The sequence below is a fragment of the Anomaloglossus baeobatrachus genome, chromosome 7 (genome assembly GCF_048569485.1).
Source record: "Anomaloglossus baeobatrachus isolate aAnoBae1 chromosome 7, aAnoBae1.hap1, whole genome shotgun sequence".
NCBI classification, from domain to species: domain Eukaryota; kingdom Metazoa; phylum Chordata; class Amphibia; order Anura; family Aromobatidae; genus Anomaloglossus; species Anomaloglossus baeobatrachus.
The window spans coordinates 127,114,939-127,138,998 of NC_134359.1; the positions used below are offsets into that span (position 1 = coordinate 127,114,939).

General features: G+C 40.6%; 1 protein-coding gene across 5 annotated transcripts in view; it reads left to right on the top strand.

Moving 5' to 3' along the window:
• The window catches only part of PARD3B (par-3 family cell polarity regulator beta), a 1,965,757-nt gene that overhangs the window by 659,107 nt on the left and 1,282,590 nt on the right, over nt 1–24,060 (top strand). For all 5 annotated transcript variants that reach the window (XM_075317687.1, XM_075317688.1, XM_075317691.1 and 2 more), the window contains exon 16: nt 771–815. In XM_075317687.1, the coding sequence (XP_075173802.1) occupies nt 771–815 (45 nt within the window). The remainder of the gene's footprint in view (nt 1–770; nt 816–24,060) is intronic.

Sequence of the window (24,060 nt, forward strand, 5' to 3'; positions counted from 1 at the left end):
ATTGATCTTTGTTATTCTTATTGTTTTAGTGTTATACATAAAATTCAGTTTTGAATTTTCACCCACGTTCTGCACCATGTTGGAGAAGATTCTCCAGTATTGATCCTTCTTACCAAAGTTCTTTATATAGACAACTTGGACTTGTTTCAGCTTTTTGATTGTAGAAATGTGAAGGCAAGTCTGATCTACATAGACAGTCGATGAAAGTTTGCTGTCAAACCTGTTGATATTGTGTTTTTCAAAGTATATATTTTTTTCTTCACACGTCTATGCATAGTCCAAGTTCACCGTGAACGTTATAGCTGTACCTATAAATAATAGCAATGGCTTGTCCAGTTTCTAGACTGTGGATTATGGTTCAGTGGCTGTGACGTATTGATGTGCCTTGCATGACTTATTTTCATGCTTTGAAGAATTCTTATACATGGCTTAAAGCCACTGCAATTGCAAAAAAAAAATCCAGCAGCCTTTCATGAAATAAACTTGCAGATCTCTCAATGATTTATGTGAAAATCAGCAGACATCCAAGCAAAATATCTCCCCATTCCCAGCAAATGGTAGATTGCAAAAGAAGAAAAAAATCATTTCACTTAGCATTCCAAAGACCTCAGTTAGTCAGATGTTCCACATCTTGTGATCTAGGTATCATGTGTAAAGACGAGTGTGCATCTAATAATGAATACTCTTTTTACCTTGTTAAGTGTTGAAGATCAGATGTTTAACTGCGTGAAAGTGAAATAATGATATTTATCTGCTTTTTCTACTTTTAGTGGCGGATGAAAGTAATATTACTTCAATTAATGGTCACAAGGAAGGTAAGGAATTTTGGCTGTCCCGGACATTTTGTAGAATACGTACAGTATATTGTATGAGACTTTAAATAGACAGGAGTTTACAAAAATTTATGACAAATTTTATAAAATGGGCCAATTGTAGACTGTGGAAATCGCCTTAAAATGCACCAGCTTATCAAGTAGCTCATACTGTTTGATAAATCTGGCAAATGTTTAAATTATCAAGTCCGTTTTACAAGAATTATTATTTTTCTTAATTTTACCCAATAAATTGTCAAATTTTTGCAGAATTTTGTCTCACTAGTCCACAAATTTAGACTATATCCCTTATTAATACAATACAGTATGCCCGTTGGCTAGCATTCACATGCATATTGTATTGTGGTGCCAGACAAGAAAGTTCTTTGGCACAAATTCAACCAAAATTCTGGCACGTTTAGCTTAATCTGTATCATTATGTTAAATTTACAATTACCATGGCCAGCAGAACCTTAAGATGAGCTCCATTGCCAGAAATGTGAGTCTCATGGGAAACAACACTTTTATCTTAAGCTTCTAATAGCTTTGACCTGGCAACAACTAGACTTTTTATAGGTTGGTGGGCAAGCAGCGCAAGGTTGTTATTAGCCTACAGTCTGCAGTGCTTTCTACAATTGAGATGATAGACAGAAGTTGAAATGTTCTCTTCTAAAAACAAAGCTGAGGATGGCATGTGCTTGTTATAATGTGGTCAAAATGGCTGGATTGTTTGGAATGTATATACACACAGTTCCTACAAAGTGTTTAATGCAACATTTTCCCTTTTTTTTTTACAACCTGACATTACTACCTGAATATTATTACTTTTCACTTAGCCTTTGATATATTCTTGTAAACAGGTACTACCTGGCTGCAGATCGGTGCACATACCTTGGGGTGCAGCACAGATCTCGGCACTCAGGAATGTATGCCCACAAGTCGTCCTTGACGACTTGTGACGCGTGCACGTACGGATCTGTCCTGGATGGTATGAGCTACTTCTTATTCTAGTGCACATGTCCAATCTGACACGTGCATTCCACCACAGAACTACGGTGCTATGGAGCACACTCGGAAGGCGGAAGACACACTATATTACCAATGATTGCTTTTTTAATATATTCCCTACTTCTATAATTATGATGTAAAGGTTTTTTTTATTGGTACCCTCAAATATTAATACCGACCCCCTTCCTTCCTAAACCACATGTCCTGAGGAAGGACTAACGAAATGTACGTTGGGGCGTCAGGGACGAATGGAAGAACAACAACTTTATTTCTAGTAAGCTTTGATCGAAAATGTTCATGGGACTATTGCACTTGTACTCAGCATTAGCTATTATACCTCCTGATTGTGACTTTGATCTAAATTAGGTATATTTTGGTTATATTATACATAATTATTTTGTGTAGAATTTGGAAATAAGGTTTCCTCACCTCTCTTTGTTGTAATCAAGTGTTTATTCCATCTGTCCAGTCTCTGGCAATTTTTGCAGTATTTTGTGTATAGATTTTATAAATGTTTGATGACTGAATACTATTATGTAGCTGCTGTAGATATAGTACTAACTTGACAAAAAATTTACAAAGTTCCATGGCAGTTCACCTGCCCAACCATTGACAAGATCCTGAATTGTCACTTCTGCAAATATATATTTACCTATACCTGGCTGCCCAGAGCTATAGCACAATGGTTGCCAAGGTACCAGGGCATAAACACCCAACTATGCTGTTTTAGGTAGGATTAAAGCACTTGAAATGCCAAATGATGCCAGAGATGACAACACTATTGCTAATGGATGTGTGTGCCCATCTTTAAACCCTCTTGTGTATACAGTGCTTTAAGAAATTATTCATACCCTGTGAACTTTTCCACATTTTTTCACTCGTGACTAGCAAATTTAAATGTAAGTGTTATACCAACACAAAGTAGCAAGTATTTGTAAAGTGTAACAAAAAGATACATGGTTTTCTTAATATTCTAAAAATATAAATCTGAAAATTGTCAAAAGCATTTGTATTCAGCCCCCTCTAATATGATCCCTCTAAATAAAAACTTGGAGTAACCAATTGCCTCCAGACATCACCTAACAAGTAAATTGAATTCACATGTGTGTAATTTATTCTCAAAATAACTACAGCTGTTTTGTGAAAGCCCTGGAGGTTTACTTGACAACATTATGTATCAAACACCATCACTAAAACTAAGACCTGACAGGTCAGAGATAACGTTGTAGAGAAGAGTAAAGCAGGGTTAGGTTATAAAAGAATACCCCAAGCTATGATTAACTTATTGTGCGCTATTCAATCCATCATCCAGAAATGGAAGGAGTATGGCACAATGCAAACCTACCAAAACATGGCCAACCCAAGCAAGGAGAGCACTAAATAGAGAAGCAGTTAAGAAGTCCATGGCCATTCTGGAGCAGATGCAGAGATTGACAGGTCAGATGGGAGAATCTGTCCACAGGACAACTATTACTGCACATCCATCCTCTATTCATTCAAAAAGGGGATTGGATATGCAGTACTGAGCTATGGCCACAATACAGTTGATGGAGTTGTGCTTCTCCACAACTGATTAGATGTAGCTGACAGCTGCAGCACAGGGAACAGATGATTCTTGAGGGTGCTGGGTGTCACAACACCACTGATCAAACTATGATGACCTATCCTAAGGTCTTCAAGTATAGGATAGATCATCAATGTTACAGTTCCGAACAACCCCTTTAAATCATCAATTCATTACATATTAGAGGGATGTCTTTTATATGAGGATATTAACCTATGTAAAAATATTCAGTGGTATTGGATTAGAAAATTAATCGCCAAGGAGTGGAAAAAAAAATTCTATCAGGAAGATCAGAGAGGGTGGAAATTATTCCTGGGTGGAGGAGGAGTAACATTATGTATATATCACAATGAATGGCCTATGCGTTTATTAATTGTGCCACCAATAAGAATAATTTCTACAGCTGCATAATGAAGATTAAACATTAACGTTTTATGGATGGTTGCCTCCGTCATTAATCATTAGTCTTGCCAATTATTGGTCCATTCACTGGTAAACAAGATGATTGGACTGATAATCTGGCAATGTAAACAGGTCACAAACAGTGTAAACAGGTAAGAGAAGGAAGATAATCTGCCTTCTGTTACTTGTATTGATTTGCACTTTCTATGATTTACCAAATAACACAAAACTTGCAAACTGTGATTGAAATTAGGGACGGCTTTTGCAATAATCCATGCTGGTGGCTGTATTCCATAACTTGTACCGCATTGCAATGGGCCCCACTGCCAGAGCAGGAATACGTTATCTTACATATTATATGTAATGATCCAAGAAGTAACAGAATGCAGCAGTGGAGACCAGGATAATAACTACAATTCACTGCTTCATTTCTCAATATAATTATCGCTGGAGAATTAAAATATAGTTATGTTGCCCCACATAGTAGGCACATATCACACTTATGTCAGCTTTATTTTCTCCCAGTGAAAGAAAAACTATGGATAGGAATTCACAAATCCATTTATTAGTATGAGCTGTCAGTTTAAATTCATTTCTGGCACTGAAAATCCGTTAGTACAAGTACATTAAAAATGAGAACGCTGCTCAAAAAAAGTATAAAACTACTAATAATAACATAATAAATTACCTAATAAAAGAATATCATTTTAATAAAATACTGCATAGGAAATAAATACACTATTATTTTTCTTCTGCACGTCGAAAACTGCATTAAGTTTTCTGTAATATGCGCTTTGGAAGTAACTTGCTTTCCTGCACACTAATTTTTATTCCAGCTTCACCGGGGGAAAATTTATTTTACTTTGTGTGCTCAACAGAGCATTTTTTCAGTAGATGTAGAGAACAAAATAACCTTTTTTGCTCCTAGGAAGGTTTATAAAAGAATTTCTTGTGATAGTAAGCATTTACAAGACTTTTGCTAATTAATGGCACAGTATCAGGAATGGAATTTGATTTTTTTTTTCCTTCTAAGACAAGTCTGACTAATTGGAATATTTTACTGCAGTTTATGTCTGCCATATTGATTGCAGAAACCACAATGGTTTGCCAAGGCAGGAAGCATTGGAGCAGCTATATTAATTGGTGCATAGTCTGGGCTATGTGAGGATAGAAGCCTGTACTTTACTGCAGAGTGTAGCTATAGTAAATGTAGTGGGTGGTCACACCTAGGCCATAGGATTGAGAAGATCCATAAACACTTCTGCCATATACATAGTCAGCAGTACAGCAAATGGCTGATAGTGGGTGGGCACCTTACTCCACTATCTCAAATATTACTCCTCTACTGGGAGAAAGATTGACATTACAATGGCCACCAGTCATCTGAAGAGCCGCTACTGATACATGCCTGTTTCTATGGCTTAAAGGGTCCATTCACAATTACAACTTGTTAGATATCTACAGGACAGCTCAGAAGAGTCTAATCCCAGGGCCCTGACCATTGTTGTAAATTGAGGTCCTGTTCCCCCATATTAAATTAAGTATTGGGTGTGCTTGTTGACTGGAGCTCCATAAATTGCCAATGGAACTGATGGAGATAGTGCAGCACAGCGTACTGCTATGTATATCAGTCCCATTTGATGAGTCTAAAGATAGCATTCATGGTTAACCCTGCTGCGCTATTCAATTCCTTCATCACTGAATAGAAATGGGGGATATGGGGATATATCCCCTTCAAGTGATCGCAGAAATGTCAGTGATGAGACACTTATATTTGTATCACAAAGATGTGATAAACATCTTTTGCAAGTAAGCTCTGTTAGGGCAGAGTGACACTTGCGAGGGACTCGCATGAGTCTTGAATCGCATCACCCAGCACGGCCTGACGCTCTCCAAACACAAACGTCTCAGCTGCGTAGAAATACATGCAGCCGACCCGCTCTGTCAGGAGAGTGTGCAGCCGTGCCAGGTGATGCCGATGCGAGACTCGTACGAGTTACGCACGAGTCACTCGCAAGTGTGACTCCGACCTTAAAAGGAATCTGTTAGGCTGCAGTTACACTAGCGTATGGCATCCGATGCAACAGCATCGGATGCGATATGCTAATGACCCCCAGCTCAGGCTGTGCTGTGAGCGTGAGCCGATTGTCATGCGACTGTGACCTGATCTTGCGATCAGGTCACAGCTGTGAAGCTGAGGGCGGGTACTGCGGAGGAGATGGAGAGGTTAATCTCCCTATCTCCCCCATTGTCAGCCCATGCGTATATCGCACTGCACCCCAGTGTCATCCACATGCAGTCGGATGTTTCTCTCGCACCCATTCACTTGAATGGGTGCGAGTGATATGGTTCTCGCAGAAAATCGCAGCATGTTGCGACTTTTCTCGCATCCAGAATTTGGATGCGAGAAAAGATGACCAACTGCTCTCACTCACTGACTAACATTGGTCACAGTGCAATGCGGGATTTTCTCACATTGCACTCGTCCGTTTTTCACGCTCGTGTGAGCGTACCCTTAGCAGGTAATCTGAAGGCAGCATGCTGTAGAGGTTAAAACACAGACCTCAGCAATATTTCTCTCCTCAAGATCTGCTATGGTTTACTTGCAATGACTGTATTTGCACCTTATTATTGCTGGACTACAGCAGCCTGTGCCTAGTAGTCAAACACACCCCCTCTTGTGATAAGCACCTCACTGTCTAAAGACTGTGTACATAAAGAGCTTGATGATGATGGAACTGGCTCTCTCAGCTTTGCTAAATCTAAAAACATTGATTATGTAAAGGCCCTGTTACATGCAACAACATTGCTAACAAAATGTTGCTGCGGTCACGGAATTCGTGACGCATATCCGGCCTCGTTAGCGACGTCGTTGCATGTGACACTTACGAGCAACCGCTAAGAATCCGAAATACTCACCAAACCTTGATTGTTGACACGTCGTTCATTTTCAAAATATCGTTGCTTGTTTGGGACGCAGGTTGTTCGTCGTTCCTGAGGCAGCACACATCGCTACGTGTGACAGCCTGGGAACGACGAACAACACCGTACCTGCGTCCTCCGGCAACGAGGTGGGAGTGACGTTCATGCGGCTGGTCTCCGCCCCTCCACTTCTATTGGTGGCCCACTGTGTGACTTCGCTGTGATGCCTCACGAACCGCCCCCTTAAAAAAGAGGTTGTTCACCGGCAATAGCGACGTCGTTAGGAAGGTAAGTTTGTGTGACGCATACCGGCGATATTGTTCGCCACAGGCAGCGATTTGCCCGTGACGCACAAACGACGGGGGCGGGTGCTATCGCTAGCGACATCGCTATTTACAGACACACATGCAGCACCTCATACTATTCCATACACACTTCTTCACGCTACACGTCCCTGTGTTGTGTGGTATTCATTGATAATTTAGACATAAATATTACTATTTTTCACCATATTGCACGAGTTTTCTTTTTCTTTTAATATTACATGTCACTTCAGACTTTACAATCAAGGCTAAGCTTGATGTCTAGTGACAGCTGGAGTGACATACTCCTTTTTATGGTACTAGAGTAAATACTTAGTGCAGTGGTAATATACAAGGTAGCAGCAGCTGGGGCCTGTTGGGAATCTCAGTCAGTAGTGAAATATGCATGTGCGAGAATGTGGGCAGAGGTAGGACATGCCTGTCAATGTAATCAGAGAACTGTCTTTGAACTTGGTTACACTGTCTGCTGGCTCTTTACAGTCAAACATGCTTTATTTGGTGTTTAACTAGACATAAATGGAAAGCTCCAGAACATGGATATTGAGATATTAACAAAAGGAAGGTAAAAAAATTAAAATAAAGAGTAAATAGTAAAAATTAAGAAACATATTAATCCCATAAAAAATAATTAAACTTTCTTCAAATAGATGATGGAAAGGCCGTACACCTATGGTAATTCTGCAAAAATGAATATGTTTATGGCATCACCGAGAACAGCGGAACTTTAGTGGCTTTGAAAGAAAAAAAAATACATTCCATATTAGATTATAAAGAGAAGAAACACACATACAGTACATGGTCTGCCATTTATTATTGTGGTGGAGCACAGCAACCAGTGACCCAACAAAGTCAAAGTAAGCATCAGTAACACAATAAAGAATAATAGAAAAGGTCTCAAGTTCCATCAGAGGATAACCGAATTTGGAACCAGTCACACACGTAGGATCTAGTTCTAATTAGTTATATAGTTATACTAATCATGCATTATTAATATGTCCTGTGTGCTAAAATAAAAACTATAGGTACAAATGTTCTTTATAGATTTGGATATGCTTCAAAGTCATTTTATTTGGAAGGTTCAACATTTAAAGGGAATCTGTCAACAAGTTTTTGCTCGCGTATCTGAGAGCAGCATATTGTAGAGACAGAGACCCTGATTCCAGTGATGTGTCACTTATTGTGCTGAGTGCTGTTGTTTTATCTGCAAGCAGTTCTCTGAATGCTGAGCGCTATATAAGCCTGCCAACACCACTGATTGACAGTTTTCTCATGCATAATGTACGCAAAAAGCTGCCAATCAGTGGTTGAAGCAGAGTTCTAAATAGCTCATAAGCATGGAGGACTACATAGTAGCAGGTTTACTAGCACTCTAGTGATAATCTCCTGCTGATAAAACAGTTATTTTATATCAAAACTGCACTAAGTAGCTTAGCTTACTCTTACTCTTAAGTTACTGGCTTTACATCATGTTGCTCTCAAATTGTGGCAAAAATCTGCTGACACATTCTCTTTAACTCCTTCACCCCCATGCGGTTTTCCGTTTTTTTTCGGGGGGGTTTCCTCTCATTTATCCAACTTTTTTATTTTTCCATCAATCTTGCTATATAAGGGCTTATTTTTTGCACAGCGACCTGTACTTATAAATGAAACCATAAGTTTTACTATATACAGTCAGGGCCAGAAATATTTGGACAGTGACACAAGTTTTGTTATTTTAGCTGTTTACAAAAACATGTTCAGAAATACAATTATATATATAATATGGGCTGAAAGTGCACACTCCCAGCTTCAATATGGGAGTTTTCACATCCAAATCGGAGAAAGGGTTTAGGAATCATAGCTCTGTAATGCATAGCCTCCTCTTTTTCAAGGGACCAAAAGTAATTGGACAAGGGACTCTAAGGGCTGCAATTAACTCTGAAGGCGTCTCCCTCGTTAACCTGTAATCAATGAAGTAGTTAAAAGGTCTGGGGTTGATTACAGGTGTGTGGTTTTGCATTTGGAAGCTGTTGCTGTGACCAGACAACATGCGGTCTAAGGAACTCTCAATTGAGGTGAAGCAGAACATCCTGAGGCTGAAAAAAAAGAAAAAATCCATCAGAGAGATAGCAGACATGCTTGGAGTAGCAAAATCAACAGTCGGGTACATTCTGAGAAAAAAGGAATTGACTGGTGAGCTTGGGAACTCAAAAAGGCCTGGGCGTCCACGGATGACAACAGTGGTGGATGATCGCCGCATACTTTCTTTGGTGAAGAAGAACCCATTCACAACATCAACTGAAGTCCAGAACACTCTCAGTGAAGTAGGTGTATCTGTCTCTAAGTCAACAGTAAAGAGAAGACTCTATGAAAGTAAATACAAAGGGTTCACATCTAGATGCAAACCATTCATCAATTCCAAAAATAGACAGGCCAGAGTTAAATTTGCTGAAAAACACCTCATGAAGCCAGCTAAGTTCTGGAAAAGTATTCTATGGACAGATGAGACAAAGATCAACCTGTACCAGAATGATGGGAAGAAAAAAGTTTGGAGAAGAAAGGGAACGGCACATGATCCAAGGCACACCACATCCTCTGTAAAACATAGTGGAGGCAACGTGATGGCATGGGCATGCATGGCTTTCAATGGCACTGTGTCACTTGTGTTTATTGATGACATAACAGCAGACAAGAGTAGCCGGATGAATTCTGAAGTGTACCGGGATATACTTTCAGCCCAGATTCAGCCAAATGCCGCAAAGTTGATCGGACGGCGCTTCATAGTACAGATGGACAATGACCCTAAGCATACAGCCAAAGCTACCCAGGAGTTCATGAGTGCAAAAAAGTGGAACATTCTGCAATGGCCAAGTCAATCACCAGATCTTAACCCAATTGAGCATGCATTTCACTTGCTCAAATCCAGACTTAAGATGGAAAGACCCACAAACAAGCAAGACCTGAAGGCTGCAGCTGTAAAGGCCTGGCAAAGCATTAAGAAGGAGGAAACCCAGCGTTTGGTGATGTCCATGGGTTCCAGACTTAAGGCAGTGATTGCCTCCAAAGGATTCGCAACAAAATATTGAAAATAAAAATATTTTGTTTGGGTTTGGTGTATTTGTCCAATTACTTTTGACCTCCTAAAATGTGTAGTGTTTGTAAAGAAATGTGTACAATTTCTACAATTTCTATCAGATATTTTTGTTCAAACCTTCAAATTAAACGTTACAATCTGCACTTGACTTCTGTTGTAGAGGTTTCATTTCAAATCCAATGTGGTGGCATGCAGAGCCCAACTCGCGAAAATTGTGTCACTGTCCAAATATTTCTGGACCTAACTGTAGTATACTTGAAAACAGCAAAAAAAATTTCAAGTGTGGAGAAACTGCAAAAAAAAGTGCACAATAGTTTTTGGGATATTTTTTATTCACCATGCTCACTATATGATAAAACTAATTTGTGGGTTTGATATCTCAGGTTGGTACGAGTTTATAGACACCAAATATGTATACGTTTACTTTTATTTAAGGGGTTAAAATAAATTCACAAGTTTGTCCAAAAAAATGCCGCACTTTTTGCGCCACGTTCCGAAACCCATAGCGTTCTCATTTTTTGGGATCTATGGCTCAGTGACGGCTTATGTTTTGCATCTTGAGCTGATGTTTTTAACATTCCCATTTTTGCGCAGATGCTACATTTTGATCGCTTGTTATTGCATTTTGCGCAAAATTTGTGGCGACCCAAAAATGTAATTTTGGCGTTTGGAATTTGTTTCCTGCAATGCCATTTTCCGATCAAATTAATTGATTTTATATTTTGATAGATTGGGCGTTTCTGAACGTGGCGATACCAACTATGTGTATAATTTTTATTTCTTTAAGCCTTTATTTTTCAATGGGCCTAATACGGGGTGATTTGAACTTTTAGGTTTTTTATTGTTTTTTAATTTTTAAAACTTTTTTTAATTTTTTTTTTTAATTTTACTAGGTCCCCTCGGGGACTATAACGATCAGCAGTCTGATCACTCTTCCATTTCTCCAGATCACAGCTACACAGCTGAGATCTGGAGAAAAGCAGCTCTCCTATTACTCAGGGCTGTCTGCTGGCAATGAGAGAACATGACTCATGGTAGCTACAGGAGTCATCACATGACCCTGTACTACAATGGCTACCACCGGAAGTCATGTGATCACGTCACGTGAATTCCAATGGGGCTGGGTAAGTTATGCTTACGGCGGCGCGCTGATACATCTCGCTGTCAGATTTTGACAGTGAGATGGAAGGCGTTAATAGGCGCGGTTGGAAAATGATTCTACTCGCGCCTGGCAGGCACACATGTCAGCTGTTGAAATCAGCTGATATGTTCGTGGATTGCCATGGACTGCCCTTGGCAGGCAGCGGAGATTAACCTCACACGATCCATGACGTACCCAGTATGTCATGTGTTGTGAAGAGGTTAATGCTTCCAGTTCAGACCGATCATTATAGCTACATAAACATGACTAAATTTAATGAGAAAAGGACGACTTCAACCATAATAAATGTTTGCTGGATGGAATTTCAATTTTTAAAGGGAAATATGATACTTAAATTTAGTCACTAGTCCATGAAGACTGTTTTCCAAGAAAAATGTTCCTCCAATATTCCCAGAAAGATAATTTGTCCTTCACCCCTTGCCATTGATCTTGTGTCCAATTTGAATAACTGAGACATTCAATATGGAGTGAAATATGTAGGACTGTGTTTGAATGGCGACTATTCATCAGGTGACTATTTGTTAAACCGCTTTATAACCATCAACCTGCTTCCATACAATGTTGTAGGGAGCAAGAACATTACATTAAAATAAAACAACATTGTGAAATAATCATTTTTACGTCCCTGTAATGTACATGATTTTTTTTCTCTTTTTCTTGCCATTATTTCCAACATGTTGATATTAATTTAACAGATTGATCATTCACATTTGCCCAGCTCTTTATGCTGTTGCTTACACGTCTCTTCTCCTTCCGGTTGGTTGGCACCTCTATTATTTTGAAGTCTATTCAGTTATTTAACTTTGTTGTGAAGTTGTTGACTCAAATTGCTTGTGACACAGAAACAAACTCTCCAGGCACTTTCTTTGTATGGTGGTAGTTTATATAATGCTTGCTTCATACGTGGTAATTATTTTTCTTTCTGCCAAAAGGCATTCCTGAAATTGTAACCCACACAAACATAACCCATGGACCATTTAGACTGTCAATCATACCTACACATATGCTTTTATGTAGTTTTTAAAATGCTGTGACAGTTGACGGAGAAAATATTACTGGATGCCAGCTGATATTACTTACGCTGCCCCAAAACCATAAAGAGTCGTCTTTTATATTTTTTGGTTACTAAGCAGTAAAGTATTGAAAGATAAAAGTTTAGTCATTATTGCAGTATGAATCGTCTTAATTGTGTTAACCATGTCCAGGCCAGCATTACCTATAAAGTGTAACATCCCAGACTGGTGTAAAATTCATTCTTAACAGTCGGAGCACCGAGGCAATGGTCCACATGGACTTATTCAGAACTATGGTCCTCTCCTAATATAATTCTCCAGGTAGAAATTACAGTTCACAGAAGTAAATAAAATGAGCAGACCCTGATAGCAAATTTGCTTTAAAAGGGGTTTTAAACAGTTGACTCTTCCTGTACAGTCCTTGTTTCACTGAAGGGGTGTCAGTGCCATGGAGCACCACCTCCTGCTTCCTCTGTAAAGAGGCTATTTACATAGTTTATCTAAATCAATGATATTTAGAGAAATAAACATTCTTAAGGTGGTGTCACACACAGCGACGACGACAACGACATTGCTGCTAAGTCGCCATTTTCTGTGGCGTAGCAACGACCTCAACAGCGACGTCGCTGTGTGTGACACAATAGCGATCAGACCCCTGCTGCGAAATCGCTGCTCGTTCCTGAATGTTCCAGGTCATTTTTTGATCGCTGCTATCCCGCTGCACCATGATGATAAGCTCAGCATCCTTGTGTTTGACACCGCAGCAACAACAGTGGCGACGACGCTGAAAGCAGTGATGTAGGACTGAAGGCGGGACAAGGGCGTGTTTTTGCGGTGTATTTTACAACGCCCCTATGACTCCGATTGGTGGTTACAACAGTGTTCCGATTGGGTACCTTGCCGAAGGCGTTACAGTGATTTCATTCTTTAAGTTCCATTCTTTGTTCCACGTAGTAGATCCTCTGTCTGGTGTCGTTCATTGTGGATCTGAATGAAATGAAATACAATGAATGAAAGCACTTTGACCGTCGAGGTTGCTATGATCGCTGCTCCGTCGCTGCTTAAAATTACATGTTTGACAGCTTACTAGCGATCATCTATGGTCGTTGTTACGTCACAGGAAATGGTGACATAACAGCGACGTCGTTGTGTGTGAACCCAGCTTTAGTAGTAGGTTTTTATGGCTAGGTTTACACCACATGACTTTCACTGTTAAATGATCACTGATCAGCTATTCGTGCAGAATGATCGAAAAATAGATCATAATGTCGTCAGACAGGGTCAAACCAGGATGTAAGGAAAAGGGACAAAATCAGAAGACAAGAGCATAGTCAGGAAATCAGGCTATGTTCAAAACCGGAGATGGTAGCGAGGTATAAAAGCTGCAGGCAGGAGAGTAGTCAGAGAGCAGGCAGGGGTCAAAACACAGGAATCAATATATAGAGTAGGGAGAACCAGAGACTAGCAATACTACAAAACTATATCTGGCAAAGACCAGTAGACAGGAAGGGGAATGAGAAGGGTGTGGTGTCTTCCTATTGGCTGTAGTTGAAGGGTGGTAACTTCAGCTAGAGGACACAAGCCACCACAGTCAGCCAGTGGTATTGCAGGTGCCAGGGAAACCCAGATAAATAGATGGGCAAAGCCTGCACCCACCAATGCCAGTGGCACTAACTCCTCCCCTATGACCAGCACTGTCCATGGTGGGAATACGGCGGTGCCTAGTGACCGAAGCAGAAGTCACAGGAGCAGACTCTGGACATGATATTACTAATATAAAGGCAGCACAAGGAATGGAAGACAAACAAGGGAAAACATAAACAATAACAGAAACTCCAATTCTCCCCCCAAGGGGGACTACATCAAATCCTGCTTGAAATAGACCCACAGCTTTCTTCAGAGACAACTGCTTTACAGGTCAGCATAGAATCAACTATAGCTAGCATAGGAGAGAGTAAGGAGTGGGTTTATTAAGCAGAAGGGTGTGGCTGCAGCTGAGATTAATAACTACATGTCAATCTCAACAGGATAGAAAGAAACCCCTTCAGCACCGAATGGAAATAAATATGCTCTTACTCAGCATAAATAATGAGCAGGTTTTAAAACGGATCTGCAATCAACTAAACACTGTGACCTTCTGATCCCAGATTCACTCCTAGGCCTGAAAAGGGCGTGACACAGTAGTGCCAGCGCATAAACTGCCATCTCTCTCGGCACGTGTATGATTACACAGGACAATGTGCTGCTAAGAATGATGATTTTTAAAGTTGTTTAAAAATAATTTCCTCCAAAAAAAACAATCTTTTTGCTGGTTCTTTGGTGATTTTTATATTTACAATTATCTATAAATGATAATTAACCAGCGTATATCCAGTTTAATGCCCAATGATTTTAGGAAAAACAGTAGTCACTCACAAAAAGTGTTTATTTCTTAAAGTATGGCTGGTTGTTCAACAAAAGATTTCTACAGAGTATAGTGAATTTACAATTTTACCTAAAGGATCCTAAATAGTTTTGTTGTTTTCCTTTTTCTTGGAGTTCTGTTTAAGTTACTTGTAAGTAAAAGACAATTCACGGTTTTGTGCTGCACTACGGAAAGAAAGATTCTTGATCAAATAATAAATAAGAAGTTTTTATTCCACAACCCATTTTCACACCAGACTGGTGTCTTTTTCAATTGTAAAAGCCAACTGTACAATCCACATAGGGGACATATAGCTCTATGTAGCCTGTCTGGTATTGGCTCTGGTAGGCAGTCATAGGGACATATTAAAAAGACACACACAGGTTCTCAGTCCAAAACTCAGTGTTTTTTTCACACGGCAGCAAACAGAAAAACAGTCTTACATCAGATGAATATGCAAAACAAAGTCCAGCTTATCGTACAACATAGCATAGGTCCCAGTCTGTTCAGGTCTGTTATTCCCACAAAACCTGCTTCAGGTTTCAAGCCCAAACACCACTGCACTAAGGAGTTAGGGCTGTCTGTTTTTGCTGTCCTGAACCTAAAGCTGTGCAATTCAGGCGTTGCCTCAAAAATCCAAAATAGCAGAGAGGTCCCAGACCAGGGTTTGACCCCTTCCATGTGCTGATCCACAGGCAAAAGGCACTTGATTAGAGGAATATATCTCCCATCCACCACCATATCCCTCACTGAGTTCCTGACAGGAAAAACAGATAGCACGTTATCCCCACCAAGGGTTTCCCTATCATTCCCGGACTTCCGCAAATGGACATGCTAGACATGCTCCCGTTTTTGTCGACTCGGCTGGTGTATCTTATAATTATCATCCACATTTCTTTGACTTGGTACAGCCAGTCTTGGATAATCTCACAGCGAGGAAACATTGTATCTGCCTGGGTTGGTGGGGTTCCCCATCAACAAATAACACATTTTCTCTGGCCATCACTTCCAGAGGAGATTTTCTCCCTCTCCCCCACCAGAGTGGAGGTCACCCAGACAGCCCACACCTCTTTCTCAGGGACACAAGGTTCTTGCACTACTTTTGAACAATGCAATGTGGTTAATGTTTGTGCTGACCCATGTTCACTTGTTGCCATGAATGTTGGCCACGGGACAGTATGGGATAGTTTCTCTCTACTATCAGATCATAGTGCAGACTAGCAGTCACTCCCACCTCATGGCATTGCTTCCCAGCTGGGGAGCTTATCATTATCAGTCCCCGTGGATGCAAAACAAGCCAATTTTCCAGCCGTTGATCTCAGTGGATGACACCAGCTTAGCCCACACCAGGGTCACAAGACTCCCTAAGTACAGCAAGGCCACAGCTGGCATGCCCTTTGTTTCAACTTGTCACAAATGTTTATCATTGGGGGCTTACGGATTGCTAGGTGCACCAACCCTTTTAGCATACAGGGACTGTTGGTACCTGAAGATTGTGTCCATTCCTGCACTGCACATGTTATATGGCAATAACTAAAAATTACAAATGTGCACATATCTTAAATGCATGCGAATGCATTTTTGCGCAGATATTTTCACCAAAATAGACCAGTTAGGTCATTTTAAGAAAACTTACTACAATCCCTAAAAGCTAATCAGTACACTGATTTGTAAAATCATGCCTACTTGTCTTTCACATACCTTGATTAATTTCCTATCTGTAGGGTTAGGAATAAAATTATTGACTATATATTAAGAAATTATAGGTCTGCACAAAGTAGTTGCGATACACTATTTTAACATCACTAAAAAGGAATGAAAATTTCCTGCAGGAGAAGGGAAAACAAAGATGGATAGAGCCTTTTAGGAAATTGCTATTCCAATGACAATCCTGTAAAATAGCATCATATACCATACATTTGAATCCCAGCCAAGAGGCAGTGTGTAACCTGTTCATCATTGCGTTATAGTAGAATAATCTTTTTGGAGCTGCAACAAAATTTTGACAGATTTTAGCTTTGCATCAAAATTCATGGAGCCTAGTGAAGCCTTGAGAGGTTAATGGCAGCCCCCACTGAGGCAGCCATACAAATATGCAGGCAGACATATTCCCTATGCAAAATGAATTATAGACATATGTTTTTCTACCAATTTAAGGGAAAATAAGCTCTACTTAGGCTTAATGTGGCACATTTCAGCTATTTCTCAGCGATGGTGACCTTTACAGTACATATGCATTTATGGGAAAATTATTTACAAGGGAAGCATGATAAAATAATGGTACAGTTAATAAGAACATCTCAGAGCTATAAGGCTATGTGCCCACGGGGACATTGTCCTGCGGATATATCTGCAAGACATTCCGCAGGTGCTCCCAGAAATCCGCAACAGAACTTTCTCTGTTTCAATGCTGCGGATATACAGCGGAATGTCGTGCGGATATGGTGCGGGCATTCTGCATTGAGGATACAGTACCATGGTTTCGGCACTGCATCCTCAATGCAGAACAAGTGCTGCAGTGATCGGGGTGCTCATACTTACCTCCATCATGCACCTCGCTTTCCGGCGGCCGGGTCACTGTCAGGCAGCATCTGGTTCACTGTGCTGGAGGTGGGCGGGCCTGAACTAGCTCCGGCTGTCACATGACCGGAGCTCGTGCAGGCCCCGCCTAGCTCTTCCTTCCTGTACCTGGCTGGATCCACCGCGCTGCTGCCGCTGCCGCTACATCGGACGGAGAAAGTGACTCGGGTCTCTATCAAGGCAGATAAGTATATGGGACCCTGCGGAGAAATCTGCAACAATAATTGACATGCTGCAGATTTTTCCGCACGAAAATCCGCACGATTTCCGCTGCGGAAAAATCCGCTGCGTGGGCACAACATTTCCCAAATGCCATAGAAATGGTTGGGGAGTAGCTGTGCTGCAGATTTCTGGAAAATCCGCGGCTTTTCCGCGAGAAATCCGCGGCAAAATCCGCGCATTTTCCGCAGCGTGGGCACATAGCCTAAGGTCACAAGAACGCCACTGAAATTATACTTCAGGTATCTTATATAAAAGGTGTCATGGGATCTGCAAATGTCTAGACATTATAAAAAGGCTGGAACCATGGGAAAGAGACTTCTATAAATCCAAGTCGCAAACTATTTTCTGATTGTATAATAAGTTTTTCTTAGTTTTTCTTTTTGTCCTTCATGAAACATAAACCAGCAAAAGCAAAACCGATGATTGACACATAGATTTTTTTGCATCCCTGGAAGGAGTTGAAAGGTAGTCATATGTGGCACCCCAGTGGTCATGGGAGCCACAGCAGCGTTGCTTTCCTTCCAGGGGCGATGCTATGCTTTGAAGCAGTGAGGAGGTCTCCATGCTAGGTAAGTCTACATACAGCACTTCCTAACTCAGACCAGAAGGAGGAGCTCAAGATCTGGTTTAGGGAGAGCTTCCCTGTGCATTTTGTTCTGGGGAGGAGTTAGAACACACTCACAAGCACACACCAAAAGTGAAACTAACAGACCAGTTAGAAGAGCAGTACATGCGGTCGCTGAGGAGAGCTGTGTGATATAGTCCTCTGAGGACCTAGCGCAGGAACAGGGCACCGGAGCCCTAGGCTGTGTGGGAGCTTAAGCCCCATCAGCGAAGCCCAGAGGGCAAGCAATTTCACATCATCTGGCCCAAAAAAAGCCCGAAGGTGCAGCAGCACGATAGAGTCCGGGTCCACAGCTAAGCAGACGGAGCCCCCGACAGGCTCGCATTGTCCGCCATAAGGGAAGGACAGACAAAGACAACTTGGACAAGGCTCACTGTAGGGCTCCAAGCCACAGAGACCCGTACACTAAAGCGCTATCAGGAAGGCCTCCAACCACCCGGCAGGGTGAATCTCCTCACTGCTCCCAGGCTGACCGGACCACCATCATCTCTGGACTAGACTCCCGGGCCTGTAACAAAAACTGATCAGTAAAGGTAAAGGAAACTACAGTCCTGTGTTGTCCAGTTATTACCGGTGTCCTCAGTCCTGCACCCCTACATTACAACACTATAGATTACTTCCACCACCATCCTCCTTGGGGCCATAGCTCTGCCTGTGGAGAGCTGAACCATCCGAGCTGCGTTGTCATCCACCCCAGCAGAGAAGTCCTGCAGCAGTGGCTAATACTGGCCGCACACCACAGGTGGCGTCACAAACAACTACCTTCATCGTCCCCATTCCCAGCCTTTTATTTACATCCAGGGTCACGGAACCAGGCAAGGCCACAGCGGCGTCCCAGGAGAAGCTCCGCGGCCCAGTGACGAACAATCCCGGACCCCGTGGGCACGTCACATACTGAACTAGACTCATAGGCGGGCTTTGCACACTACGACATCTCACACAGAGGAAGAGTAGGCAATCATATGGTTCAAAAATATTTTTTATTAATTAGTGCAGAGAGGTGAAGAGGGTTAAGGCAAAAAACGGATTACATCACCACAGTCGTGGGGTAAAAGGCATACTTAGATGTACATACAGTAGCTGGCAAAACAGTGCATTATAGATGTAAAAATTACACATGCATTACTATATGGAGTATTCAAAGCTGTGTAACAAAATTACCACAGACACGGATATTTTAATGGCACATACAATAGCTCCATAAGCCTACCCATAGACTGCACATCATAAATGATCCATTACCCCTTGGGCAAGAGGATCATACATACAGAGTACTATGACATGTGCCTATGTCGGTAACACAGATCAGCACAATCATAAAAGGAGCACATAACAAGGCATAATATATAACAGTGGAGACTGAACCGTCACAAAATTCCCACTGAGAGGATAAATAGAACCCAAAATCTATAATGCATTGTTTTTCCAGCTACTGTATGTACATCTAAGTATGCCTTTTACCCCACGACTGTGGTGATGTAATCCGTTTTTTGCCTTAACCCTCTTCACCTCTCTGCACTAATTAATAAAAAATATTTTTGAACCATATGATCGCCTACTCTTCCTCTGTGTGATACGTTAATTCTTAGTGATCTGGTTCATATATTGTAGTCCCCTTTGCATATTATATGGTATATATATATATATATATATATATATATATATGTATTTTTCTTCTTAATATTCTGATGTCGGTGGGGTCAAATCGAAAGTGACCCACATCCGGCGTCACAGTCGATATCGTAGTGTGTAAATCCTTTTTGATATGATTAACGAGCGCAAAAACGTCCAAATCGTATCAACGGTGTAGCGTCGGTCATTTCCATAATTTCCGAAGGACCGATGTTACGATGTTGTTCCTCATTCCTGCGGCAGCACACATCGCTGTGTGTGAAGCCGCAGGAGCGAGGAACATCACCTTACCTGCGTCCTGCGGCTCACGCCGGCTATGCGGAGGGACGGAGGTGGGCGGGATGTTTATGTCCCGCTCATCTCCGCCCCTCCGGTTCTATTGGCCGCCTGCCGTGTGACGTCGCTATGACGCCGCATGACTCGCTCCCTTAATAAGGAGGCGGTTCGCCGGCCAGAGCAACGTCGCAGGGCAGGTGAGTGCATGTGAAGCTGCCGTAGCGATAATGTTCGGTACGTCAGCTCTCACTAGATATCGCACCTGCGACGGGGGCGGGGCCTATCGCGCTCGGCATTGCAAGCATCGGCTTGTGATGTCGTAGTGTGCAAAGTGCCCCTTAGTATAAAAATACTTACCATGGGATGACCAACACTCCTTTTGACTTATAATTTTATTGGGCAATCTTTTTTCAATTACCCAAACCATCATCCTACATGAGCTATAAAGTGAATAAAACAACATAATAAATTTGGAAACTGTATTTACAGTTGAAACCAGAAGTTTACATACACTATCTAAAAAGACACATCTGCATGTTTTTCTCACTATCTGACATGAAATCAGAAAAAACCTTTCCCATTTTAGGTCAATTAGGATCCAAAAATATTTAAGTTTGCTAAATGCCAGAATAGTGAGAGGGAGAGATTAAATATTTTAAGGCATTTTTATTACTTTTATTACAAAGTCAAAAGTTTACAAACACTAAGGGGCACTTTGCACACTACGACATCGCAGGTGCGATGTCGGTGGGGTCAAATGGAAAGTGACGCACATCCGGCGTCGCAGGCGATATCGTAGTGTGTAAATCCTTTATGATACGATTAACGAGCGCAAAAGCGTCGTAATCGTATCATTGATGTAGCCTCGGTCATTTCCATGAATTGGGAAATACCAATGTTACGATGTTGTTCCTCGTTCCTGCGGCAGCACACATCGCTGTGTGTGAAGCCACAGGAGCGAGGAACATCTCCTACCTGCGTCCTGCGTCTCACGCCGGCTATGCGGAAGGAAGGAGGTGGACGAGATGTTTACATCCCGCTCATCTCCGCCCCTCCGCTTCTATTGGCCGTCTGCCGTGTGACGTCATTATGACACCGCACGACCCACCCCCTTAATAAGGAGGCAGTTCACTGGCCAGAGCGACCTCGCAGGGCAAGTGAGTGCATGTGAAGCTGCCGTAGCGATAATGTTTGCTTCGGCAGCTATCACCATGAAATCGCAGCTGCGTCGGGGGCGGGGACTATCGTGCACGGCATCGCAGCATCGGCTTGCGATGTCGTAGTGTGCAAAGTGCCCCTAAGAGTACTATGCCTTCAAATAATAAGGAACAGCCCATGTGATGATGTCTTGACTTTGGAAGCTTCTGATAGTTTTATTGGCAACATCTACGTTAATTAGAGACACACTTGTGGATTTATTTTAATGTACACCTGAAACACACTTCTTTGTGTAGCATCGTGGAAAAGTCAAAAGAAATTAAAAAACTTGGGCGTGTTATTAGAGTGAGGTAAAAATTTGCTGTTTCAGCCTTATTAATCTTACATCTTTGGGTCACTTTTAGCATTATACTTAATGTTTGTTTATAAAAGTATAGAGTAAAAGGAGGTACTCCTCCCAAAAGATTGCAGTAGGTCAACTTCCCCGAATGCTGATGAACTGCTATGTATATCACAAGCAATCAGACAATCACAGCTTCAAGTCCCCTAAGTAAACTGTAAAAAGTAAAAAATGTTTGAAAAAATATGATAAAATTAAAAAACAAACAAACAAATCACCCTTTTTTTGCACCACTAAAAAAGAAACAAAAAATAAAAACATATTTTGTATTGCTACATTCATAAAAATCTGATCTATCAAAATATAAAATAAATTAACCCAATCAGTAAGCAACAGAAAGAAAATCGTATTAAGAATTATTGTTATTTTGGCTCCTGCAACATTGTAATATAATGCAATAAAAGGTGATCAAAACATTGTATCTGCCCCAAAATGTATCAGTAAAAAGTCAGCTCAGAGCACTTAAATAAGCCATCACACAGCATCATATCCCAAAAATTGAAAATGTTACCAGTCTTGAAACTGTTTACACAAGCAATTTTTTATTTTGATTTTTTACAAATTTCTAATTTTTTTTCACCACTTAAATAAAGAAAAAAACTATGCATGTTTAGTATCTACATAATCATCATAGTCATTTTTACCGTATAGGGAGCAAAGTAAATAAAAAAACAATTGTGAAATTGTGCGTTTTTGCAATTTAAACGCACTTGGACTTTTTTTTCCTGCCTTCCAGTGCATCATATGATAAAATGAATGGTGTCATTCAAAATTACAACTTGTCCCACAAAAAACAAGCCCATATTTGGCATTGTGAACAGAAAAATAAAAATATTATGGCATTTGGAAGAATCAGAGGAAAAAAAAAGTAAAATATCCTGGGGATTAATGTAGACACAGACAGCACTCCAACTGATATGTGACTTACTGGCTCGGCTTTTTATTCACATATCCAAAATATACTTGAGTGAATTTTTATTACGAGCATTGTTTTATTAATATTTTATTTGCTGACAGCTGGCTCAGAATTTCCTCAGTACAGAGCCAGCTGTCTGTCAGGGTCAGGGAATGGTTACCGCCTCTGATCACATTGTACTGAGCAGTGACTGAACCTGCTCTGGCCATCCCTCTATGACTGAAAGCTAGAGGCTGCTGGGAAGAACAAAGTTAATTTCCTCCCTGTCCTGACCTGCGGATTAATCTCACAACTGTAGGTTAGTAGCGTTTTTTTTCATGACTAGTCCGTTTAAGGTACGAATGGAGAATTAAACCTAAAATAATTCAAATTTGATGCAAAACACATATAGTGTAAGATCCGTTTTGCAGCTGTGCTTTTTGTAATTTTTATAAAGTAGCATTACTAGCAGGAAAACTAGGGTCATGTCTTGCAAAACACACTGCACAGGGATGATATTGTGATGTACTGCTTGGTGGTTCTCCAAAATTGATAAATAAGCCCCATTTTTCTGAACACTTTATAATTTGTAAATGTGAAACTATAAAGAAGAAACTTTGAGTTCATATATGGGATTGTTTTTTAAAACAGTGTTATTTTGTTTAGAAGCTTAGTCCATTCACTGTGATTTATATTATTTACTTCATGGTAATTTTAAGTTTTGCACTTACACTACAGAATGCCCCATTAAAGTATACTGCATTCTGTGTTTCCATCTACCACAATTTATAGATTGCAACTTTATGGACTGCTGCTGTAATGCATATATATGGAAAATTAAATCCATCTAATATATATATTTTATACAGTAATACATAATCTTGCCATTTCTGTAGTTCTTCCTTTTCATAAAGCTCTCTGTAATAATATAATACAGTTGCTTTTGTTCTTAGTGTTATTATTTATTAGCCATCTTCTTTTCTATCCTTTCCCGTTTTCGTATTTCATTTTGATTTAGCGCTTGGAACCCTTTTTAATATGTATTGACTGTCTGCCGAGACTCTGCTGACATTGCTCTTTTAAAATGATGCAGTGCCCAAGAAAAGCTGACGACTTTCTTCTTTATGAGCTCTGACATATTAATTAGCAAAATGGAGGAAAGAAAGTGTCTTCTTCTTTCCTTCTGCATTCGAATTTTTAATTTCTTTTAAAATACCTGTTTGGAAATATCTGGAAAGATCCGTCATTCAGTATTCACTTGACCCGGTGATCCTAACTAGAGAGCAAACCAATATGTGATCCTGCCTTCATCCGTATTAAAGATATGACCTCCCTGTCACCCCCCAAGTATCAGGTCAATTATTTGTATATTTTATGGGTTAATGATTTTTCTTTATTCTGAAATACTGATGGTGATATGACAGAGCATTTCAACAGACTCTGAAGACATATTTGTTTGATTCCCAGAAAAATAGAACAGCATAACTTATAAAGGGCAACAGAGCCTTGTGCCTATGAAAATCATATTTTAAATTCCCACATAATTACCTATTCTAATCCTGGTGTATACTGTAATGTGGACTAATATT